Source organism: Alligator mississippiensis, chromosome 4 (assembly GCF_030867095.1).
Source record: "Alligator mississippiensis isolate rAllMis1 chromosome 4, rAllMis1, whole genome shotgun sequence".
In the NCBI taxonomy this organism is placed as follows: Eukaryota; Metazoa; Chordata; order Crocodylia; family Alligatoridae; genus Alligator; species Alligator mississippiensis.
The window spans coordinates 232,307,100-232,327,309 of NC_081827.1; the positions used below are offsets into that span (position 1 = coordinate 232,307,100).

Consider the following 20,210-nt stretch of genomic DNA (forward strand, 5'->3'; position numbering starts at 1 on the left):
GAGATACTGGTTTAACTCATTGTGAATTATTAGTGGAAAAGCGGGTCTCAGAAGTACATTACATCTGAAATATTTTTCGTCACTTGAACATGTGCCGTCCAGAGCTGGCCCTGTTCTACCAGTCACAGGGAACAAACATTTCACATTCACAGATGCTCTTAATTTGGTGCGGTTTGGAGTGTAATTTAGATCAAACGTATCCATGTAAATGAGTCAGGGTTTCTTAATTAGGTGCCTCTAAAGAAAAAACTTGGACCACATCAGTAGGTGTGGTGCCCACAATACTAGAGTCTTTCCTATAGACGAAGCTTAGTTTTGTTCAGGCGTACTGCAGGGTTGTTGTTTTTTTTCAGGCACAATAATAAATCTGCAGATGGCATAGACATAAAGACGCTACTTCAGAAGAGCTGTCTAAAACACTGTCTCTTTGGCAAATGCCTTAAAGTAGGTCATTCTGCTGTGATTTTAGGTTTATATTTCATTGCCAGCTTTTTGTTCCTATTACAAGTAGGTTGCATTCCAGTCCACAGATTTGCTCTTAGTTTTTTCAAACTGGTATTTGTTTATAAGAATTTGTAGATCTTCATGAGAAAATGGCCAATATCCTGTCAGAAGTACTAATCATGCACTTGACCACAAAAAGAGATGTATGAAAGTGATAATCTGGAGATGCTGAAATGTGAAATGCTGTTTTCTGAAAGCAAAAATATATTGATTTCTCTTAGCATGATTGAAATGGTTGTTGCATCTTTTGCAATGTGTGAAAAATGATTTGATCTAGTGTAATTTCAAAAGTCTTACAAAGCAGAGTTATCCATTGCCCTTGTTGATCAGGTATTTGTTCTTGCTTTTATATATTTGTCACTGACAAGCACATATTTTATGGTACATACATATAAAAAATAAAAACCAAATAACCAGGCTCTGTTTTCCCATCAAAGTGTTCAGCATTTACATGCCAAACTCCCCCTAGCATTAATGCATTACCTGCATAAATTCCCTTTCAATCGATGATAGAATAGTTTCCATTGTGTTATATTAATTATTTTGCATGGAACACTGACATTTTGGCATTCAAGTCTTTTTTTTTTTTTCTTTTTAGTCCCGATGAATAGTTTAAGAAATATCAAGGCCATTATTTATTTTGCAACCTCTTGTGAGAAAATCCAGGATCTTGAGGTAGAAAAATGGAAAAGCATTGCAATTTTGCTCCTTGATTCTAGACTTCAGCTTGTTGGAGTCCTGTTCTCCAAGATACTAAAGTTACTTCCTGAAATGTGCTGAGCATCCTACTTTCTCATCAACAAAATATTTGAGTTAAAAAGACACTTGAAACAAAGCTAACGCATTGCGAAATCACATAAATACACGCACCAATGCTTGTGTAAGTGCAAACCAGAAGCAGACGTCTTGCACGGTTCTTATTAAATGGAAAGATCATGGACACAATAGTCACAAGTAAATCAAGAGAACTGGTGAACACCTGACTCATTGTGGCTAAGTACAGAGGTTCAAAAAGCCCCTCGTGGAAATGCTTAACTTCCTGCACTTTATTCAAAGTGGTATAAGTAAGAGTGGGTGCCAGTGGAAGAGATGTTCACTATTCAGTGAGGAGGCTCACAGCCTGCCTGCACTGGCCACTGCAGGTGCTCCTGCACCCCTCTCAGGAGCTGCCAGAGCAGCCCCTTTCCGCAGCCCCACTTCCCGCTGTGAGGGCCCCCCCACAACTTGCTGACTGGGGTTTGGGGGGACCAGACTAGGTCTGCACGGGGGTCTCCCTCCCTCCCCCAGCCTCTTGACAGCTGCAGTGTGGTGTAGCTCAGCCAGCACTGCTGCAGTGGGGAGACCCCAGAGCCCTTCCTCTGCAGCAGCCATGGCCAGGCAGTAGCGTGCTGCTGCAGGGGAAGGGCTCCTGGGTCTCCAGGTCAGTGACAGCCGAGGAAGCGGGGCTTGCCCGCTGCTCCAGCAGAGCACAGGAGCTCTGCCTGAGGCTAGAGTGCAGCCCTATGCAATGCATCCTGGGACGGCAGCGATCACGCTTGGTGGGATCTGGCACAGACATTCAATAATGTGCACTAACAGAAAGCACTTTAGGTTAGTACACATCCATCTAAGGTTAACTTAGAGCAGGATCTGTCATTTTTAAAACACCTTATGTGCTGTGACTGTCTGTTTTTGTTATGGCTGTAAAGCACTTTCTGCCAGCTTAAAGTGCATTAAGTGCAATGTTTATACCCAGCCTGCATGCCTGGCTTGCCACCCTACTGCTCCGGGAAGCTGCCAGAACCCCAGGTAAGGCTGCTGGGGCCAGCCCAGGTGCTTGCTCCAGCCTCCCCTACCCCACCTGGGGCAATTTCTGCATGCCACAGCGCATGTGCAGGGTTGTGCCTGGGGACAAGTAGCAGCGGCACAGCTATTTCTCCCCAGGGGAACACACATGTGCACTCATGGGGATGCGCCCTTTGAGTCTACCTCTAAATCTTTTGCACACATGGGTGTCTTGTACACAAATGATTTATATTATTCTGCACAAATGTATTTAAATTAATCCCTTTCATGCAAAAGAAATGGCAACACAGACTTAATTTAACACTTACAATGCTTGATTCCACTAGGGTGAAAAAGTAGGTCCCATGTCTAGTCATGTTTCTTTAAGTGAAAAAGATTTCATCTAGTTCAAATACTCATAATCTACTCACTTTGCTTCATTCAGTCAAAGTGGGACTGATTCATTGATCACAGTATTCTTGTTCCCAGTGTTGCTGTCCTGAACCTAAAGGTCAAGACTGAGAGAAGTGCCTAAGTCTTGAGCCTAAGCAAACCCCTGATTTAAGAAAGACTTGAGTATTTTTGTGCTTATGTGCTTTCTTGTAAATCCCTGTATTTATCTTTGGGTTTCAGGGCTCTGCAATTTCCCTGAGGTCTGATGAACTTCACTGGAATTTATGGTGCTTCAATTTCATAATGAACCTCTCAGCCAAATTAGTTTAACCTGCCGAGTGTGTGTGCATGCGCACCTCTGTGTCTGCATGTATTTGTTTGAATTCATGTGTGAAAATTTTGCACAGTTTACTCCATTCTTCTGGCATGTAAAGGAGAGTTTTCCTGAGCTTAGATTCAATTGCTGAACTTGCTAAAACCTGCTGATCTGGTGGTGCGATACACATTTTAGTAAATGCAAGTCACATGTGCATGCTGCTTCTTTTCTCCTCCTCCTCCTCCACAAAAAAAAAATGTAAATTTTGCAGACATCCCATGCTAAATACTACGAGTTGTCATACAATAGCTTTAATTTCTGATTTATCCTCAGTGCTCTGGGTATTGCTGCTGGACTTGTCATCACCTTGTCATTGCTTCCTGTTGCGTGGGCTATTGTTGGGTTCTTCATATATATGGCTCTTTTCCACACACCCCCTCCCCCTTTAATAGGTAAAAATAAATCTATTTCATTGAATGTAGCTTCCAAAAGCCCGTATGCTTTGGAATGCAATAAAGCTGACACACACTGCATCATTGGATGCTCTTCTATTCATGGTGCTATAAGCATGTGAGGAGCCAATTTTTTTAAAGCCAGTAATACAAAAATGTCTGTGATATTTTGTGACTTGTGTTGGAATATAGTGTTCTTGGGTATTTACTTTTGCTTGTGATCAACGGACACTTGATGAAGGAGTGGTATGCAGTGAAATTGATTGAACTCATTATTATAATAGGGGTGGGGGGAAGAAACACTGATGATTTCTTTTCTGACTGAAAGGACAAAAAGCAGAGAGAGACTGTAACTGAAAGCTTGTAGCACAGCAAAGCGTAAGTGGCCTAAAGCACAGAAAAAAATGGAATGAATTAGGATTTGAGCATCAAAGGTGAATCAGAAGGAATTGGCTTCTACCCGGGTAAGGCAGCCAGATAGGCCACAGTAACCGATCCACGTGATAAACCAAGAGGCACTGCAAAGCTCCCCAGACAACTTGCCTGAAGTGCTTGCCAAAGAGCCAGATGCTGCTGCTGGAAGAATATCTTCCATAGTTGGGCATCTGGGTTCAGTGCTCTCCATTTAAAGAAGAGGGGAGAGAGATTTGGAAAGTAAGTCCAACCCCATTTTTTTAATTATTACCAAATATACTTCATAGGTTAAATAATATATTTAATGCATTTACAGAAAAATGAATACAAAAAATCAAGGAACTGTATTTCTAATATATCATCTGATCCTTTTAGTTCTTCTATGCTAGTCTATATTAGATTTGGGAGGCATGACAATCCAGTGGTTCCAGCAGAGCACCCGGTGTGATAACTCCAGGTTTGTTAACTCTGCTACTAATTTATGCCGTGAACTTGATACTTAACTTTGTTGTGCCTCAGTTTCCACTTGTGTAACATGGTTATAAGTGCCGCCTCATACTGCTGTTGCTGGTAAAGCACTTTGGGATGGAAAGTCCTATTTATTCTTCACTTGAAATGAAAGTTCTCAGTCTGTGCATTAAGTACTGAGGATGGTGACCTCAAAAGGGTGAAGTTTTCCCCTATGCAGAGGGGTAATACAAAGCTCATCCAACTCTGCTTTCTTTTTTAAGTTCTCAAAATAGGATCTATGTAGTATAAAAGGACTTCAGTGGTGCCTGGAGTTACTGTACAGGAAAGAAATTCACCTCCATAAATATACAGCAAGAAACGGTGAAATACTGAGCACTTGTGGTTTTCATGAAAGTATAAACAAATCTGTGAAAGGGGATGAGGCAAAACGAAAATGTTAGTTCAAGAAAACAAGCCATATTCTGCATTTTCTTTAATTGGGAAAAATCCCCACTGACTTCAATGGGAGTTCTGCTGCATTAAGTATGGTAGAAATTGGCCAGTTGTTTGACACAGATGAAAAATATTTTAATAAAAGGAAAAACAGCAGCTCTGTATCACTCAACTATTTCTGTTACCAATTCTAATAAAACATTTGTTGTGGCATTAAACTGCCATATGAGAAATGCCACACGATTTTCCTATCTAGCCCTGAATTTTGCCTCTTACCTTATATTTTCTATGAACAGCTGAACAAATTTCATGCAAAAATCAATGGGAAACCCATGGTTTTGCTCTTCAACTGCAAGCTGCTCAAAGCAACAAGTGGCCTAAAATCCAGGTGCCCTGTTTGTACTGTAATCCAGAGGCACTCTTGCCTAAATGACTTTTGCCAAAGCCCAGACTCCGGACTTAATAAATTATACTGATTATACAATATATTCACCAATATAAGCTGGGGTTTTTTTAAAGGGTGTGAGCTTCTTTAACGCTCCCCCACTCTACATGGGGGAACGCAGAGCTATTTGAATCTTGTGGATGCTCTGTGAGATGAGCCCGGCTGGTGCTGGGTACAATGCAAGCAGACGCTACGCATATTTTCCAATTCAGCTCTGTCAATACCCCACTGTTCATTCTGCTCTGCTCTGCAAGTACAGCACAGAACTGCTCTTGCACGGCAGTGACTGGTTTTGTCAAATATTCCATTTGGGTCTCCAGATGGGAATCCTTCTCCTCGAGTTCATTTCACATGTGATCTTATATCTGGTCTGAATCCAAATCTTCATAACCAGAAAGCTATGGAGTAAAGCTACTGTGAAAGCTTCCTGTTATCATGATGCTACTGGATAAGGCAAAGAACTGTCCCCAGCAAGAGGTGCAGTGGCAAGAGAATTAAGGTGCCTCACTACAAGTTCAGAAGCGTGAGGTCAGCCTTCATTCAGACTTGATCTGAAGGCTGCTTCCAGCTTCTAATAGGTACCTGTTACTTGGGCTGATGAGTTAAAGGTGGCTGGGTATGATGCTAGTTAGGGACTTGTTACACAGTAATTTTGGGTGGCTCCTGGAGTTTTTAACCCCTGGATTGTGCACACATTAACACCTGAAACTTGTTTTAAGCACTGTTTATGCGACTCAAAGTTATGCACTCCAGGGCAGGATTATCTCTGATCACTAAGGTATAGCCATGCTACAATACACCTCAGTGTAAACACCCTACCTACCCCCTTCTCCACTGTCCTGGATGGGGCCCACTCCCCACCACCATCCCCAGCACCCTAGAATCCTGCTCACTGCCCCCCACTCCTCCCATGCTTACTTGTGTTGGCTTAGAAACAGTATTTAAAGGCCTGTTTTTTAGGAATCGGCTTATCGGTATAGATATATGCATTGTAAGGGGTCAAGATAGGAAGCAGGGGTTAAATGGATTTCTGAAGATCTTGGGAGACACACAAAAAGCTTCTCATGGTCCTGGAAGTAGACGGGCTGTCTAGCACAATAAGGCCACAATAAGGACATAGCCTGAGAATTGAAGGCGGGGCATGCCATAACATGAGATCACAGCCTTCAAGGCAGACACGTTGTCTAACACAACAAGGACACATAGTCTAGGAAACAGCCTGGGAACCAAAGGAAGAATATACCATACTGTCCCATAACACGAGATAAGTGACACTAGCTACAAGGCCTCAGAGAGCAGTGGGGCCTAGGTCCTGTTCGGGGGGAACAGACCAAATTAGGACATGACCCGGAAGGCTACGTGGATGTGTGACCACAGAAAGACAACCAACCAGAGATAGCCACTAATGAAAAGTCATCAAGAGGGAAGGAGAAGAAAAAAGCAGAGACTTGAGATTAACAAAAGGGTCCTCCCTTTGTCTTGTCTGTCCCTCCCGTTGTCCGATCCCTCCCCATTTTGCTCCCTGAGAGGGATCCCCATCCCTGTCCCCTGGAAAGGGTCCCCAAGGCCACCATGGACCAAAGACATACCAGTAGCCCATCTCATGCACCCCACAGGAAGGGGGATGTGGGCCTCGGCATCCCGCCTCCAGATTGCTGACACCTAAGAGAGAGAGTCTCAGAGTGCAGCCTGCATCCTGACCAGATGTACTTTGACACTGATGACAGCCCTAGGGTTGGCAGATATAGATTTGTTTGATTGTTTGTATTGTTGCTTTTTTGTTATCACTCTGTATCAATAAATTCACCTATTATTGACTGGCAGGTGTTGTGGTCGGTCTGAGGGTTGTGCCCACCTGGAACAAAGGTATAGGTGCTGGGTCCAAATCCAGCGTCAACAACTTGTAGCTGCCCATGCTGTCTGTCCCAGGGGAGCAGGCAGGGAATGTTTAACCCTTCCCTGCCTGCTCCCCTGGGACAGATAGTATAGGCAGCCACTAGTAAGCAGGGGGAGCCCTGGTGGGTAGAGGACAGAGAGAAAGACAGAAATAGGAGGTGGGGAGGAAATTGTGTCAGTCCTCCAGGCCCTTACTGGCCTGAACATATGACTGCTCTGAACTCAAGCTAGCACTAAGGGCCTTTTTCTACCTTATACTGCAAGCCATACAAATGTTGATCAGTGCTAGTGCCAGCTCAGGTTTGAAACAGTCACACTTCAGGCCAGCACGGGCCTGGAGGACTGAAAGTTAAGAATCCCTCCTCCCATTCCAGGCTTCTCCCCTGCCCCTGCCCCTGCCCCTCCTGAGGCTCCCCCAGTTTCCCCTGCCCCATCGCTGAGGCTCTCCCTCCACCCCCAGGACTCCTCCACTCCACTCCACTCCACTCCACTCCACTCACTTACTTGTGACTGCCTTTGTATCTGTCCGAGGGGGGGCAGGCAGAGAAGGGTTAGCCTAGGGTCACTAGGCTGCTGTTCTTCTCTGTGCTGAACCTGCCCAGAGAGCAGCGCTGAGGCAGTGGCTGGGCAGGCAAGTTAATCCTTCATTGCCTGCTCTCCTGGGACAGGCAGCAAGAGCAGCCATGTAAGTAAAGGAAGAAGGGGGGACGGGATGACATTGAATAGGGATCTGGGGTGCTGGGGAGGGGGGCAGGTGAGGTGTTTATACTAAGGTGTAGCCTAAAGTAACAGGAAGCGGGTAGCATGGATCAGAGATAATCCTGCCCTGGAACGATGTAACTTTGAGCCTCAATTCAAATGTCCAAAATTATGTGTTTTGACTCAAATTAAGCTAGGTAAATTCAAAAGTACATTTTCAACACTATTCTTGTATTCCAGACAAAGTTCTATCATGACTCACCTTGTGCAACTCCATTGGTTTTACATGAGCTGAATGGCATGTGAGTCAGTGTAGAAGCTGGCTTATTGACTTTAGTTTTTCAGAAGAGCCATTGAAAACATGAAGCACCCAGTTCTTCTTCTGTGTAATTCATTTACGTCAATGGGGTTGCATGGGCTTAAATTAAAGCGGAATTATTTCCCGAGTATAGGGAATGCATTCTAACAAGGCTTTCAAATGTGCATTTATTGAAATTCCAAGCAAACAATCTTCCTCTTTAGTCTCTACAGACTTTGATTACATGCTAGGATAGCTATTTATCAAAAGTTCCCCTACAGATGTTTAACAAAATTGCAGCAAAGAAGATGGTGCATGTACAGGGGAAAGATGCATAACTTCTGAACAGCAAGAATGTAAGCACACATGCTCAGTAGAGACAGCTACAGACGTTCCACTTCTACTGACATAAGCGATCAAAAACTGGTCTATATCTGTAATGGAACAGAAGTTCGACACACAAAACTGGTCTACACCTGTAGCAGAACAGAAGTTCAGCACACACAGACTGGTTAAAAAATGGCAGAACCTGAGCTAAGATACACCCTGCCCACCAGAGGGCAAATGTCTGTTCTGTTTGCTACCAATATAAACTACACCACTTACAGAAAACTGCAGAACTTAGATTGGCTCCACCTCAGGCTTTTTTAATGTCTGTGCCTCACCTAGGTGTGCCACCTACACTGATAGTGTGGACATTACCAAACCATTCTCACAATGGTGATCTGGGGACTCAACCTGCAACCACCCCAGTATAGTGAAGAGATCTGAGGAGTACAGTGGGCATAGCTAAGGCAACAGAAGAAGACAACAGCCATGTCACCAGGTTTTGTTGAAAAGCAGTGTTAGAGTTCTTATGCTGGGTCAGGATCCCATGAGAGTATGGCCATTCTTTTTCTTTCCGTTTCCATTTTCAAGCTAGAAACAAAACAGCTAACTGCTTGCACATGATCAGATTCCACTTATAGCTCTGATTAAGGACGGTAATTTGGGTCATCATACAGGAAGTGACTCCTAGGTCATATCATAATTAGTTTTTTTTGTGTGTGATATCTTTTGATAACCCATATTTGAAGGAGATACAATCACACCTTATTTGAAATAGGATTAATAACGTTCAAAAAAGTACAAAATGTTTACAATTATAAGGTGTAAATACCCTGTTAATAAAGAGTTCTGTACATGCTCCTTTATTTGTCTTAGTCTTTTAGGCTTCTGAGTATCACAGAATGGACTCTTTCTAGCTCACCAACAGCCCCTGGTTTAAGAGGATACAGACACTTTTCCTTCCGCCTCATTTTTTTAATGATTCCAGTACGACATTTATGTCCAGCTTCTGTATTTTGATGCAAAGGCTCATAAAACAGTTCCTTCCTCCTTTTAGAATGTGTGCATACAATATCCCATACTGACTTTCTACATGTGGAATGAGAATATTGCTTCCATACTACTCACACTTGAAATGGCCATATATCATCTCTTGCTCCCTTGTGCTGCTGGTGTATAACTGTTTTACACAAGCACATTTACTAATTTCCTGAGTTTTCCTACAGTGATATTTGGAAAAGCATATACTTATGCTTATATTTTGTTGAATAAGAAAATACATTTATTTAGATCGGGGCGGGCAATTATTTCAGGCGCAGGGCCGCTTACTGAGTTTTGGCAAGCTACCGAGGGCCACATGGGTAGCTCTGGCCCTTGACAGGTGCCCTGCCCCCTGTTCGCCATCTTGGGACTGGATGTCCCACCCCCTAACTCCTGACCTTTGCCACCAGAAGTCCCTCCCCTTGTCCCCAGAGGTACTCCGTTCAGCAAGGGGTTTTGCCATCTCGGAACCAGAAAAATACCAAATAATATTCTAAGAAGTGTAAAAAGTGAACATCTAAAACATTCATTAATTTGATTTCAAAAAATATTTTTGTCCTAGTTTACATGTGTTTGTGTAGTGTACATAGAGGTGATTGTTTATAATAGCTTAAAATGAAGTCTTATTCTTGTCTATTTTTGGGGGATGGGTATAGGTTGGGGGGTTGTGGGTGTGTGGGTATATTGGGTGTGGGTGTGTCTGTGGGGGGTGGATAAGGTGTGGGTGTGAGGTGAAGGAGCATGTGGATGTGTGTGGATATGTGGGGTGTGGGTGGGTATTTGGTTTGTGGGGGGAATGTGGAGGGGAAGGTCGCTAAGGTGTGTGAGGGGCTGTGGGTGTGGGGGGTCTGCATGTATAGCAGTGCGAGGGGGGGTGTAGGTGTATATGTATGGTGGGATGTGCATGTGGGACTCACCCTATGAACACACACACACACACACAGAGTCCCTCCCTATACACACACCCACAGTTCCTCCCTACACACATACACAGAGTCCCTCCCCAAAGACACACCCACAGAGTCCCTCCCTACTCACTCACACACCCACAGTCCCTCCCTACACACACACATAGACACACACAGAGTCCCTCCCTACTCACACAGAGTTCCTCCTTACACACACACACACACACACACACACACACACACACACACACACACACACACCAGGGTACCAGGGTAGCCCCATGCTCCCAGTCCAGCGATGCACCCAGGAGCCATGTGGTGCTGGAGCAATGCCAGGGCAGGAAGGCAGGGAAATGACTTGGGGTGGGACAGGGCTGGGGTCCTGCCTCCTGTTACATGCTCCCCCTGGGTCCTACTGCCCCTGGTTTCTGTTGTCTTTGACATGCAGCCAGGAGAGGATAAATATTTTCTAAATTTTTTTGGTGGTCCCATAGACTGGATAGAGTGGCCTGGCAGGCCAGATCCAGCCTGCAGGCTATATTTTGCCCACTCCTGATTTAAATGATACATATGCCCCTCCTTCACATGTGGAGTTGCTATAAATACATGCATTGTAAAGATGGCAACTAATAATGTACCATTATTTAATTGTTTGTACTGCAGTTATGTCCAAAAGCCTCTATGTGGACCCAGCTGTGCCAGGTACTCTTTATACACTCAGGAGACAGTTCCTGCCCTGCAAAGATTCCAGTCTAAAGAGACAAGACACACAAAGAAAGTCTTATCACAGTTCATAGAGGAGGACCCAAGGCCCAGAGAGATTAAATGATTTACCCAAAAACTGAACCCAGGTCTCATGAGTCAGTCCAGTGCATGAGCTATGATAGCAGCATTCCACTTGCAAACAGCCACCATGTCTATCTGTTACAATTGTTTGCTAGGATCAGGAGTAGCACTGATTTCTTCTGAATGGGGACAGTGCTACAAGATGAATGTTTTCTTATATAGACATACCCATAGCACACCTGGGCTTCTGGGAATAATATTTCTTCAGCCATAGAAACACAGACCTCAGCTTCTTGAACTAAAGTTCTTTCTTAGCAGATAGTTTTTCTAATAACTCTCAGTTAACAGCTATATCATTCTTATCCTTTTTGAAGACCGCCCACTGAAGGACAGCACATACAGAGAGGGTGCATTAAATGAACAAGAAGGAAATGTTTTTTCCATGAGGCTAAATTAATTTCTTGAATCTTTTTACAAATTTGTTCAAACCTTGTCATGCTTCATTAAGTAGGACCATCACACAAATATATGGACTTCCTTTTTCAATTTAGCGTTCATTTGGTAGCTGGACAGATAAAGGACCTACACATATTGCATGTTCAGACCTAAACAGTTCAGCAGAAAGTGCCAGTATAAAAGCACCATTCATTAAAATCTGGGTTTGATCTGTTGTGGTTTAATTATTTTTAACATTGGTCAACTAAGACCTTCTATACCATTTAAGCCATACATAAATTGGGGATGGTCCTGCTTTGAACAAGGGGTTGGATTAGATGATCTCCTCAGGGTCCCTTCCAACCCTAATTTTCTGTGGTGCTATGATAAGCCTTATGTTAAATTCAGACTTGCTCTAAAACTTTATTTAGGAAAATGGCACTTTCATAATCCACTGGTCTTCCTGCCCCATTACTGACTTTCGTGAGCTCTGAAGAACCAGTGTAGCTAGAAGATTGAAACTGGATTATAATCTATTTTGTAATCTGTTTTACTTGCCTTATCTCACTGAATATAATGCAACTACAGGTATGTTATGGAAGAAATCATTTGGCCTAAAAGAAGCTTTATTATCCCTGGACACATCTACACAAGACATTTACTGCACAGTTGACTAATTAACTGCACAGTAAATGTCTCAGCATCTACATGTTCGCTCCTATTAGGGCACACACAAATAATAAACTGCGCAGCAGTGTAGGATTTATATTTAAATAAAAGTCCTACCCTTTTGAGAAGCTTTTTTGGGCGCAGCAGCACATGTGTGCTCAGTTCAGACTCTGAGCTGGCTCGATGGGACATAAGGACGTTTCAGTTTGCGGGCTGCCTGCCAACTAACTCCGCGTTGAAGCACCCTTGTACCACAGCACATTAACCCTGGTCGGAGCAGCCCTGGGCTGGCAGGCTGACCCATTGGCCTCCTGCCAGCCAGGGCTGCTGCGATCCAGCTCAGTGTGCTGCAGTCTGAGTGCGTGTGTAAGCTGCACGCTCGGGAACTTCCTGGGAACAGTAAACTGTGGAGCAATAAGCTCCGCAGTTTATTGCTGCTCATTAATGGCACATGTAGATGTACCCACTGATGCCATGAAACAAAATATAATTCTAACATCAGATCTTAGCTTGATTTTGCAGGGCTCAATTAATTATTTTTTGTCAGCTGAACCTGATGGATAAGCAAAAAACCAAGAGATAAAAAACAAGAAACCCTACAGTGCCTTTTTTTACAGACAAGATTTTTTTCCACATACCAGTTTATAAGCATTTTTTCTAGAACAGAAATGCATTTAGCCTTTCCTAAAAACTTGGGCAGGCACTGCACAGCACTGAATTTTACAATAAGCTTCCAATCTACTCTTCCATAAACTACATATGACTTATACAAGGTGAAGGCTCATTTATATGAACAGAATCATGTTGGTTACATCCCTTACAGTGTTCTTAGCTCAAAAAAGAAACAACACAGTGGGTTAAGGTGGGGGAGGGGGAAATATACTGATCTAGGATCTTGGAGTGATTCAAAGTTGAATGCCTGTACACATGCTGGACTGCTCTGCGTTATATTATAGCATAATTTGCAGTATTTAAGAACCTGACAAATAGTAATCCAGACTGCCTAATCCTACTTGTACAATGTTACTACGTTTTACATTTGCTAATAAGCAGAGATGAATTTTGGAATAGAACAGTACAGATCTTATCAGGAATGGGAGGTATGTAACTATTTGAAAATGATACTTAATTCTGAAAAAAATACCAACCAAACAGAAAAACCCTCTAATTATACTTTATTTTAGGTAAGAATTCCTAAAGGATTTTGGCAACCTTTTAAGTCCCCTTAAAATTCCGAATCCATTAGTACCTTAGTTTAACTTACTTGTTCAGATGTTCAAAGAGGATCTTCATTGTGTCATGGTTTGGTTTAGGGAGTTTCTTTACAAGACCCTTTATGGCTTTAACACGAATGGTGTTGTTTTGGTTTTCTGAAGGAAAACAGAAATAGAAAAAAGTTGTAAGACTTGAGTTCACTTCAGGATATCACTTGCCTAATGTTATATCAAATATCAGAGCATCAAGAGCTTAATTTAGATGCTATGGTTAAAATGTGGTTACAATGTACCTATATTAGAACATCTCTCACCTTCTGCCATATTCATGGACAGTCTATATAATAGTTTGAAAGGGATTGCAAGATCTTTCTAAGGGTTTAGCAGGCATCTTCTGGTCCAGATAATCGACTTTTTATCCTATCCTCTGGACTACTAGATTAACACAAATACAAACATGACAGAGCTCACATACCTTTAAAAAGTACATGGCCCTCTTAGAAAGTGGTATTTCACTTTGGAACTTCACTGCATCAGCAATCCAAATCTGTCATGGACACTACCTTAAATCAAGATATCCCATAGTCTTTACTACCTCTGTATGTTTTTTTCCCCTTGTGTAACCCCAGCAGCTGTGATGCTTCTCTTATGCCCTGGTATCTCTATGTCATGCTTGCAGTCCATAAAGCTATATATGTTAATTCAATATTTTTTCTTCTAGCAATCTGCTCTTTGCTGCAAACAATTCCATTTTTAATCCATTGCCTAGTATCAGTTGTACCTATCCTAGCATTTAACTAACTTTTTGTGTGAACAATTCATGTTGCAAATATACAAGTAACAAAAGAATGAGGGACCAAGGCCTCTTTTGTCCTGAGAAATCTATTTGATAGTATGACAAGAATGTTACTGTTGCCTTGGTAAGGATAAATCTTATAATTTTTAAATTATTCATAGTTGCAGAGGCATCGAGTTTGTAATATTGCTTATGACTGTGATTTTTGCATTTATTTGTATGAGATGTTACCTATTAAGCAAAGAGATACACACACACACACACACACATATAAAAATGGCTTTCATGTAGTAACAGATTAGATAAAGTCCCAGTAGGTCTGATTTAGAGAAGACATCTTGCAGGTTATACACCCTAGATAACCTGAGAATTCTTTTCTGATTTTATCATCTATGATTTAATTATCACCTATCGTTCTTAGTATATTTTAATATTCAATATTCATATTGCTATAGCTCCCAGAGACCTCACTCAAGACTGAGTTCCAACTGTGTTAGGTGCTGCACACATATAAGATGACACAGACTCTACTAGAGGTCTTATAGAAGCAATTTATATCAAACACACATTTCATCATTTACACTGAGTTTAATTGTAAATCTTGTTCAAAGGAAGCTTTAGTCTTTACTCAACATGAATCCCTATCTCCCTTTTCTATTAATATTTGTTACATATATTTAGAAAAGCCTAGGACTCAGATTAATCAATCACACACAGTCTTTTATTCCTTGTGAAAATATTTCACATGAATTTAGGTCCAGGGAAAGTTTTGAGATTGACAATCTTGATGAATGATAATCTTAAAGAATAAAGCTATTCAGAGAACAGATATAAGTGTGGGGGACAGAAGAATGATATTCTATATTGTACTGTCCCTGAATTTTGACTATGATTTGTAGGACCCTAACTGTGCAGCACCTTATATTATATAGCTGCAAAGCCCAGACAGTCTTTGGCCTCTGCTAAGAGTGCTTACATAGGTGCCAGTAGTGGTGCTCATTTTGTCACATGAACACCCTATGATTGAGGCAACTAATTGAAATGGTATAAAATTATAACAGGGTTATTTTCAGGTGATATCACTCAGCAGGATTTTCAATTTTATGCAAGAGTTCATCGGTCTTGAGAGCTGTACCCACTTAGCTCAGGTTGAGAAAAAAATCAACAGCAAAGGAAAGAAAAAAGTGAAGCCACAAGACAAGATCCTTATTCCAGCAGTTGGGTGTCTAAGTGGTCTTACGTGCCTAAATGTGATTCTGTGCCATCCTGTTCAAGTCCCTAAAAATCCACTACTTTCATAACAGACTGCTATCTTAGCCTTAAGTTTTAGAACAAAAAAGCAGTGAGAAGAAGAGGGCCTCACCTTTCTTTTATTAACAGTCTTTCAGGGATGTAATCACAATGGAACAGGATCATACTTTGGTGCCTAAGTCCACTTATGAACTTAATAGCTGGAACAGAATCTGACTGTCAGTACTTGCCATTATCAAGTTCAGACTACTTCAGGGGGAATGCCATATAGTAATCACTTAGTGGTCACTGGTATTGGCTGAGAAAGTTCCTCTCCCCTACATTGATTTGCATGGATATCAGCATGGCGTCCACCTTCTACCCCAGAAGTGGCTGCATTTCAGAGATCATGGACATGATTTCCATAAGGATACAATATATAAGACACATAGCCATTGAAATGCAAGAAAATAATACAAGTTACCAAATTCATTTTGAAAATCTTGCATCCTCTCTTTATTAAGGTAGATTCTGTCTCCTTTACTAAGTAGCTAATCACAGATGTGGCCAATGGCTTGCAGGACAAGATATAGTTAACCGAAGGCTAACACAGAACAATCCTAGAAGAAATTGTGCATAAAATTATTTTATGAATCAGCCTGTTTGTTAATTGTTAGCCTATTGTAAAAGAAGAAAAACAGGCAACATGTGGTAACTTTAGTCAGCATTTCTGAACTGGGAATGATAAACACCTCTGCCTAGCTCTGGCATTTATCAGTACTGAGATATTATTACCACATAGAGTCACAGCATGGTTACTGTTATCATCGAAAAAAAAAGAGCCAGCTAATCTTAATGGTTTGTAAAGCCGTTACCTGCGCTGGTCTGACATTTATCATGATCATTTTACCACATGAGTCCTACATTGCAAAGGTATTTTATCTGGAAGGGACATCACTATGAATTATTATTTGCAGCTAGGTAGAAAATTGTATGTTGTAGATACCTTTTCTCATTATAAATCACAGTCACATTTCACCATTTCCCACACAAAGCTGCTGAGCCTAGGCTTTTTGCCATAACGCTTATTCTCTCTCCCTTTTATAGTTCCATGAAAATATTGGGTTCTCTTTCATTAAAAGGCTTGATATTGTTTTTTTTTAAATGCTGCATATGCTTGAAATATTTTACTTTAGAATGGTTCAACAGAAAGTGTTCTTCCACTTTACAAACTGAAGTTGATAAACTGTTTCTTTTTTTAAGGCTTGTTCGGCTCCTATCCTAGTGGCCAGGCTTGTCTTCTGCTCTTTATCCTTTCCATAGAATATTTAACAGTGGATCAGATACAAGTTCTTATACATGATTTGAAATATCTATGTTCTCTTTTTTCCTCAGTTCCTTGAATTCCACTTTTAAAGACATTGGGTATTCTTCCTCCAGTTGCCTGAATGGGAAGATTTTTCATGGATGCCTCTTTATCAAGTTAAAGAGAAGGGGGAGGTAATTCTCACTGGAAGATTTGTGTAAAGAGTCATTGAGGAAGTATCACCAACTATGTGTTTCCTAATGAAGTCCATTAATATACAGTGTAAAGGAAAGGAACACATTTTGTCTGTATTGTACTCTTTGTAAACTCTAAAGCTAAGTCCAGAAAATGAAATAGATTAATTGTAATATTTTAAAATAAGAAAAGGATCCTTGTTAATCACAAGAATGAATAAAAATCCTTGGAAATTTAGATATTCTTTTGTCTAAATTGATTCACTAGGAATAAATTAATCAGCAAACCCACATAGCTAAGAAAAAGGGAGAGGATATTTTAGTCCTTGCATTTTGGGAGAAATAAGGAAGGAATACGTAACAACTGAAGCAAGTTGAGAGAGTTTCAAGTACTGCAGCTGGTACTTCATGTAATATTTTGATAATACATATATTTAGAATGTGGGTTATGGTATTTAAATATAGGGTAATAGAGCAAGACTGTAGCAATAAGCTCTTGTTTATAGTGAAAAATGAATAAAAAAGCTAAAAGCATTTAATATTATATACTTTTTTTTGTATATGAGCTTTGGATAAACATTGAAACATATTAGAAAACATGAGGCATCTGTAACGTTAACAGTGGTTGGGTGAAAATGAATGAAGAAAGCAACCTTTAGCTCTCGTGTCCATACAGAATACTTGAATAAAGCCCACTGAATCTTTCTTTTAATCATTAATTTTAAATGGACGGAGATGTTTATAATGAGCCACTTTGTTTTAGAACAGGAAGCTCAAGGTTTATCTCCAATAACTTACATTTGCTAGGAAGGGATGTATGTCTCTAACCTGACATGCGTTCATTATTTTGCAAGGTACTGGAGTCTGACCTTTGACCCTCCTCAGACCTGCTGCATTATTCATGCCTGACTGACTTTGTCTAGTTTTACTACAGTACCCATTTCCCTTTACCGGAGTTTCAGTTACTTGTGCATGTTTAATGTTAAACTGGCAGTTATGGCTCACATTAATGCTTAATTTTATCTCAAGCCATTGGTCTCTTTTTTTTTTTTCTTCTGCTAAGTGTTGTGTTGCTGGAAAAAAAAAGAAATTAAACTATGCTATATGATTCTGCATATTATATTGACTTATTGAGCTGTCACCTACTCCAAGATTTAAAAAAAAAATGGTTTTCTTCCTGGTTTGGTTATATTGCTCTTCTCACCACTTCTATGTAAGCTTTATTCTGTGTTCAAAACATCACACACTGTTGCAACAGCAGATTCTATGTCCCAAGAGTATTTTCCACAATTCATGATAGAGTCAACTGTTAGAGGGCTTTTTTGTGTGGTGTTTTGTTTGTTTATGTGTTTCCTTTTAAAGAGAACTGAGAGGTTTAGGTGGATTTCTGAGTGCTAATGAAACTGCGAGACTTATGGTGCTGGCTACAGCCAGCCATAGTGTGGGCAGACGCTCTGTGAGCTTCCCCACTGTGCTGCTGTGCAAGCATCCCTGCTGTTATGTTTGCTATAGTTTTAATGTCTGTGAAAAATTCCTGATGCAACTAAATTATGTTATGCCCTCTTGTTTATGTAAATAAAACACCCAATTTAGCCAATTTGTTTTGCCCCTGCCCATTTTAGAAGCTCTCCCCCTAGTCCAAGAGCTAAAATTTCACCCCAGATACTATCAATTGCTTCAGTGGTATCATGATGTGAAAACTTCCTTAAAACAGAATGCATACTGCTCTTGCTTCTTCAGAGGTACTGAATGCCCACAATTTCTACTATAATGTAGTAGATTTTATTATTTAGTACCTCTGGACACCAAGTCCAGTTTGGCTCAACATACGGATTTCAATGATTAAAAAATCCCTTAGCTCTATATGATTGTTTTAATATCACTGAGAAAAACAAGCCTAATTGTAACCTCAACTTATGAAACATAAAACTCTTTGTCTTGATCGTCTGCAACAGACAATGCCAATCTTATTGCATACAAATATTATGAAATACTACTACGTTTAAAGAAAATCCATAAGTAGTGTTCAGACTAACTAATGTTTGCTATAAGGACAATAACCAATTTGTAATCTGAATTGATTTACTTTTTATTCATGCCTGAAAAATAGATGTTGCAAAAAGAAAATGAGAATTACATGAAACCTTTTTATATAGCCAATTGACAAATCTACCAAATGTGATATAGAGGAGAGTTTTCAATGAATATTCATACAACTTTTTGCAATCCATTAGCAAGACTTAAGACAATGAGTTTGCAACTCCATCCCATTTAACAAAAATATATGTGGAATTAATGGGAAAATAGCACTTACAAAAGTTAAACTTTAATGTATCAAACTCCAGGTGCCAGAGTTCGTGTGAAATAACCAATAATAGTCATTTTTTACATATTTGATGGGACTGATTATGCAATGTGCAACTCTAAATGGCTTATAGCACATTGTAGCATGGTTCCATCCCATTGGCTACAGTAGGGTGCAGGCAGATGGATGACAGTGACAAGGAGAGAAGTGCTTTTGCTTAGCCGTGCGTTAAGATGCCATCCAGAAGCTCTGTGCACTGCAGACACTTCATTAGGATGCCAGGATAATGGTAAACTACCACTCAGAGTGACACCCCATTTCCTGCTTACTGAGCTCTCCAACCTCGGCAGATGTCAACAATCTCACAGTGCTACAGAGCAGACCTAACTTTCCAGTCACTTTGACTCCAATTTTTTTCCCTTAACAGTGCCATACATTACATGCAATATGTAACAGCAAGACCAAACAGAAAACAAAATTTGCTGCCCTAATTATAACAAAGCAGCATTTGACTTAGGTACTGCATGCCCAGTGTGCGTGTAGCCAGCTAGGCATTGTAAAAGACCGGTGTTCTTTGTTAGTCAATTCTAAGGATTAATTAGACTTAGAACTTTAATAGCAAACAGTTAAAAGAATGATCCCAATAGAGATGACTGGTCTTCATGACTAACTTCCATTTAAGTATGGGAAAAAAAATTGCTGAGCTCTTTCTGGTAGATGTCATATTCAGTTTCAGCTTTGTACATGCTTTTCTGCACAGAAAGAGCAGACTTGAGCATCTGGATGGTGTGATATTTTCTCTGCAAATGCACAACTCGAGGCCATCACACACCTCCCTAACAGCAGTTAAAGCCAGCAGAGACTCTGTGCTACAATACTTAACCCGCACTTCCTTCCAGGGGAATAAAAATAGCT

General features: G+C 40.8%; 1 protein-coding gene across 1 annotated transcript in view; it reads right to left on the bottom strand.

Annotated features, from left to right (window-relative positions):
• Nucleotides 1-20,210, bottom strand: part of ARHGAP15 (Rho GTPase activating protein 15) — a 503,050-nt gene that overhangs the window by 26,463 nt on the left and 456,377 nt on the right. The window contains exon 13 of the mRNA XM_006266996.4: nt 13,515-13,620. Coding sequence (XP_006267058.1) covers nt 13,515-13,620 — 106 coding nt within the window. The remainder of the gene's footprint in view (nt 1-13,514; nt 13,621-20,210) is intronic.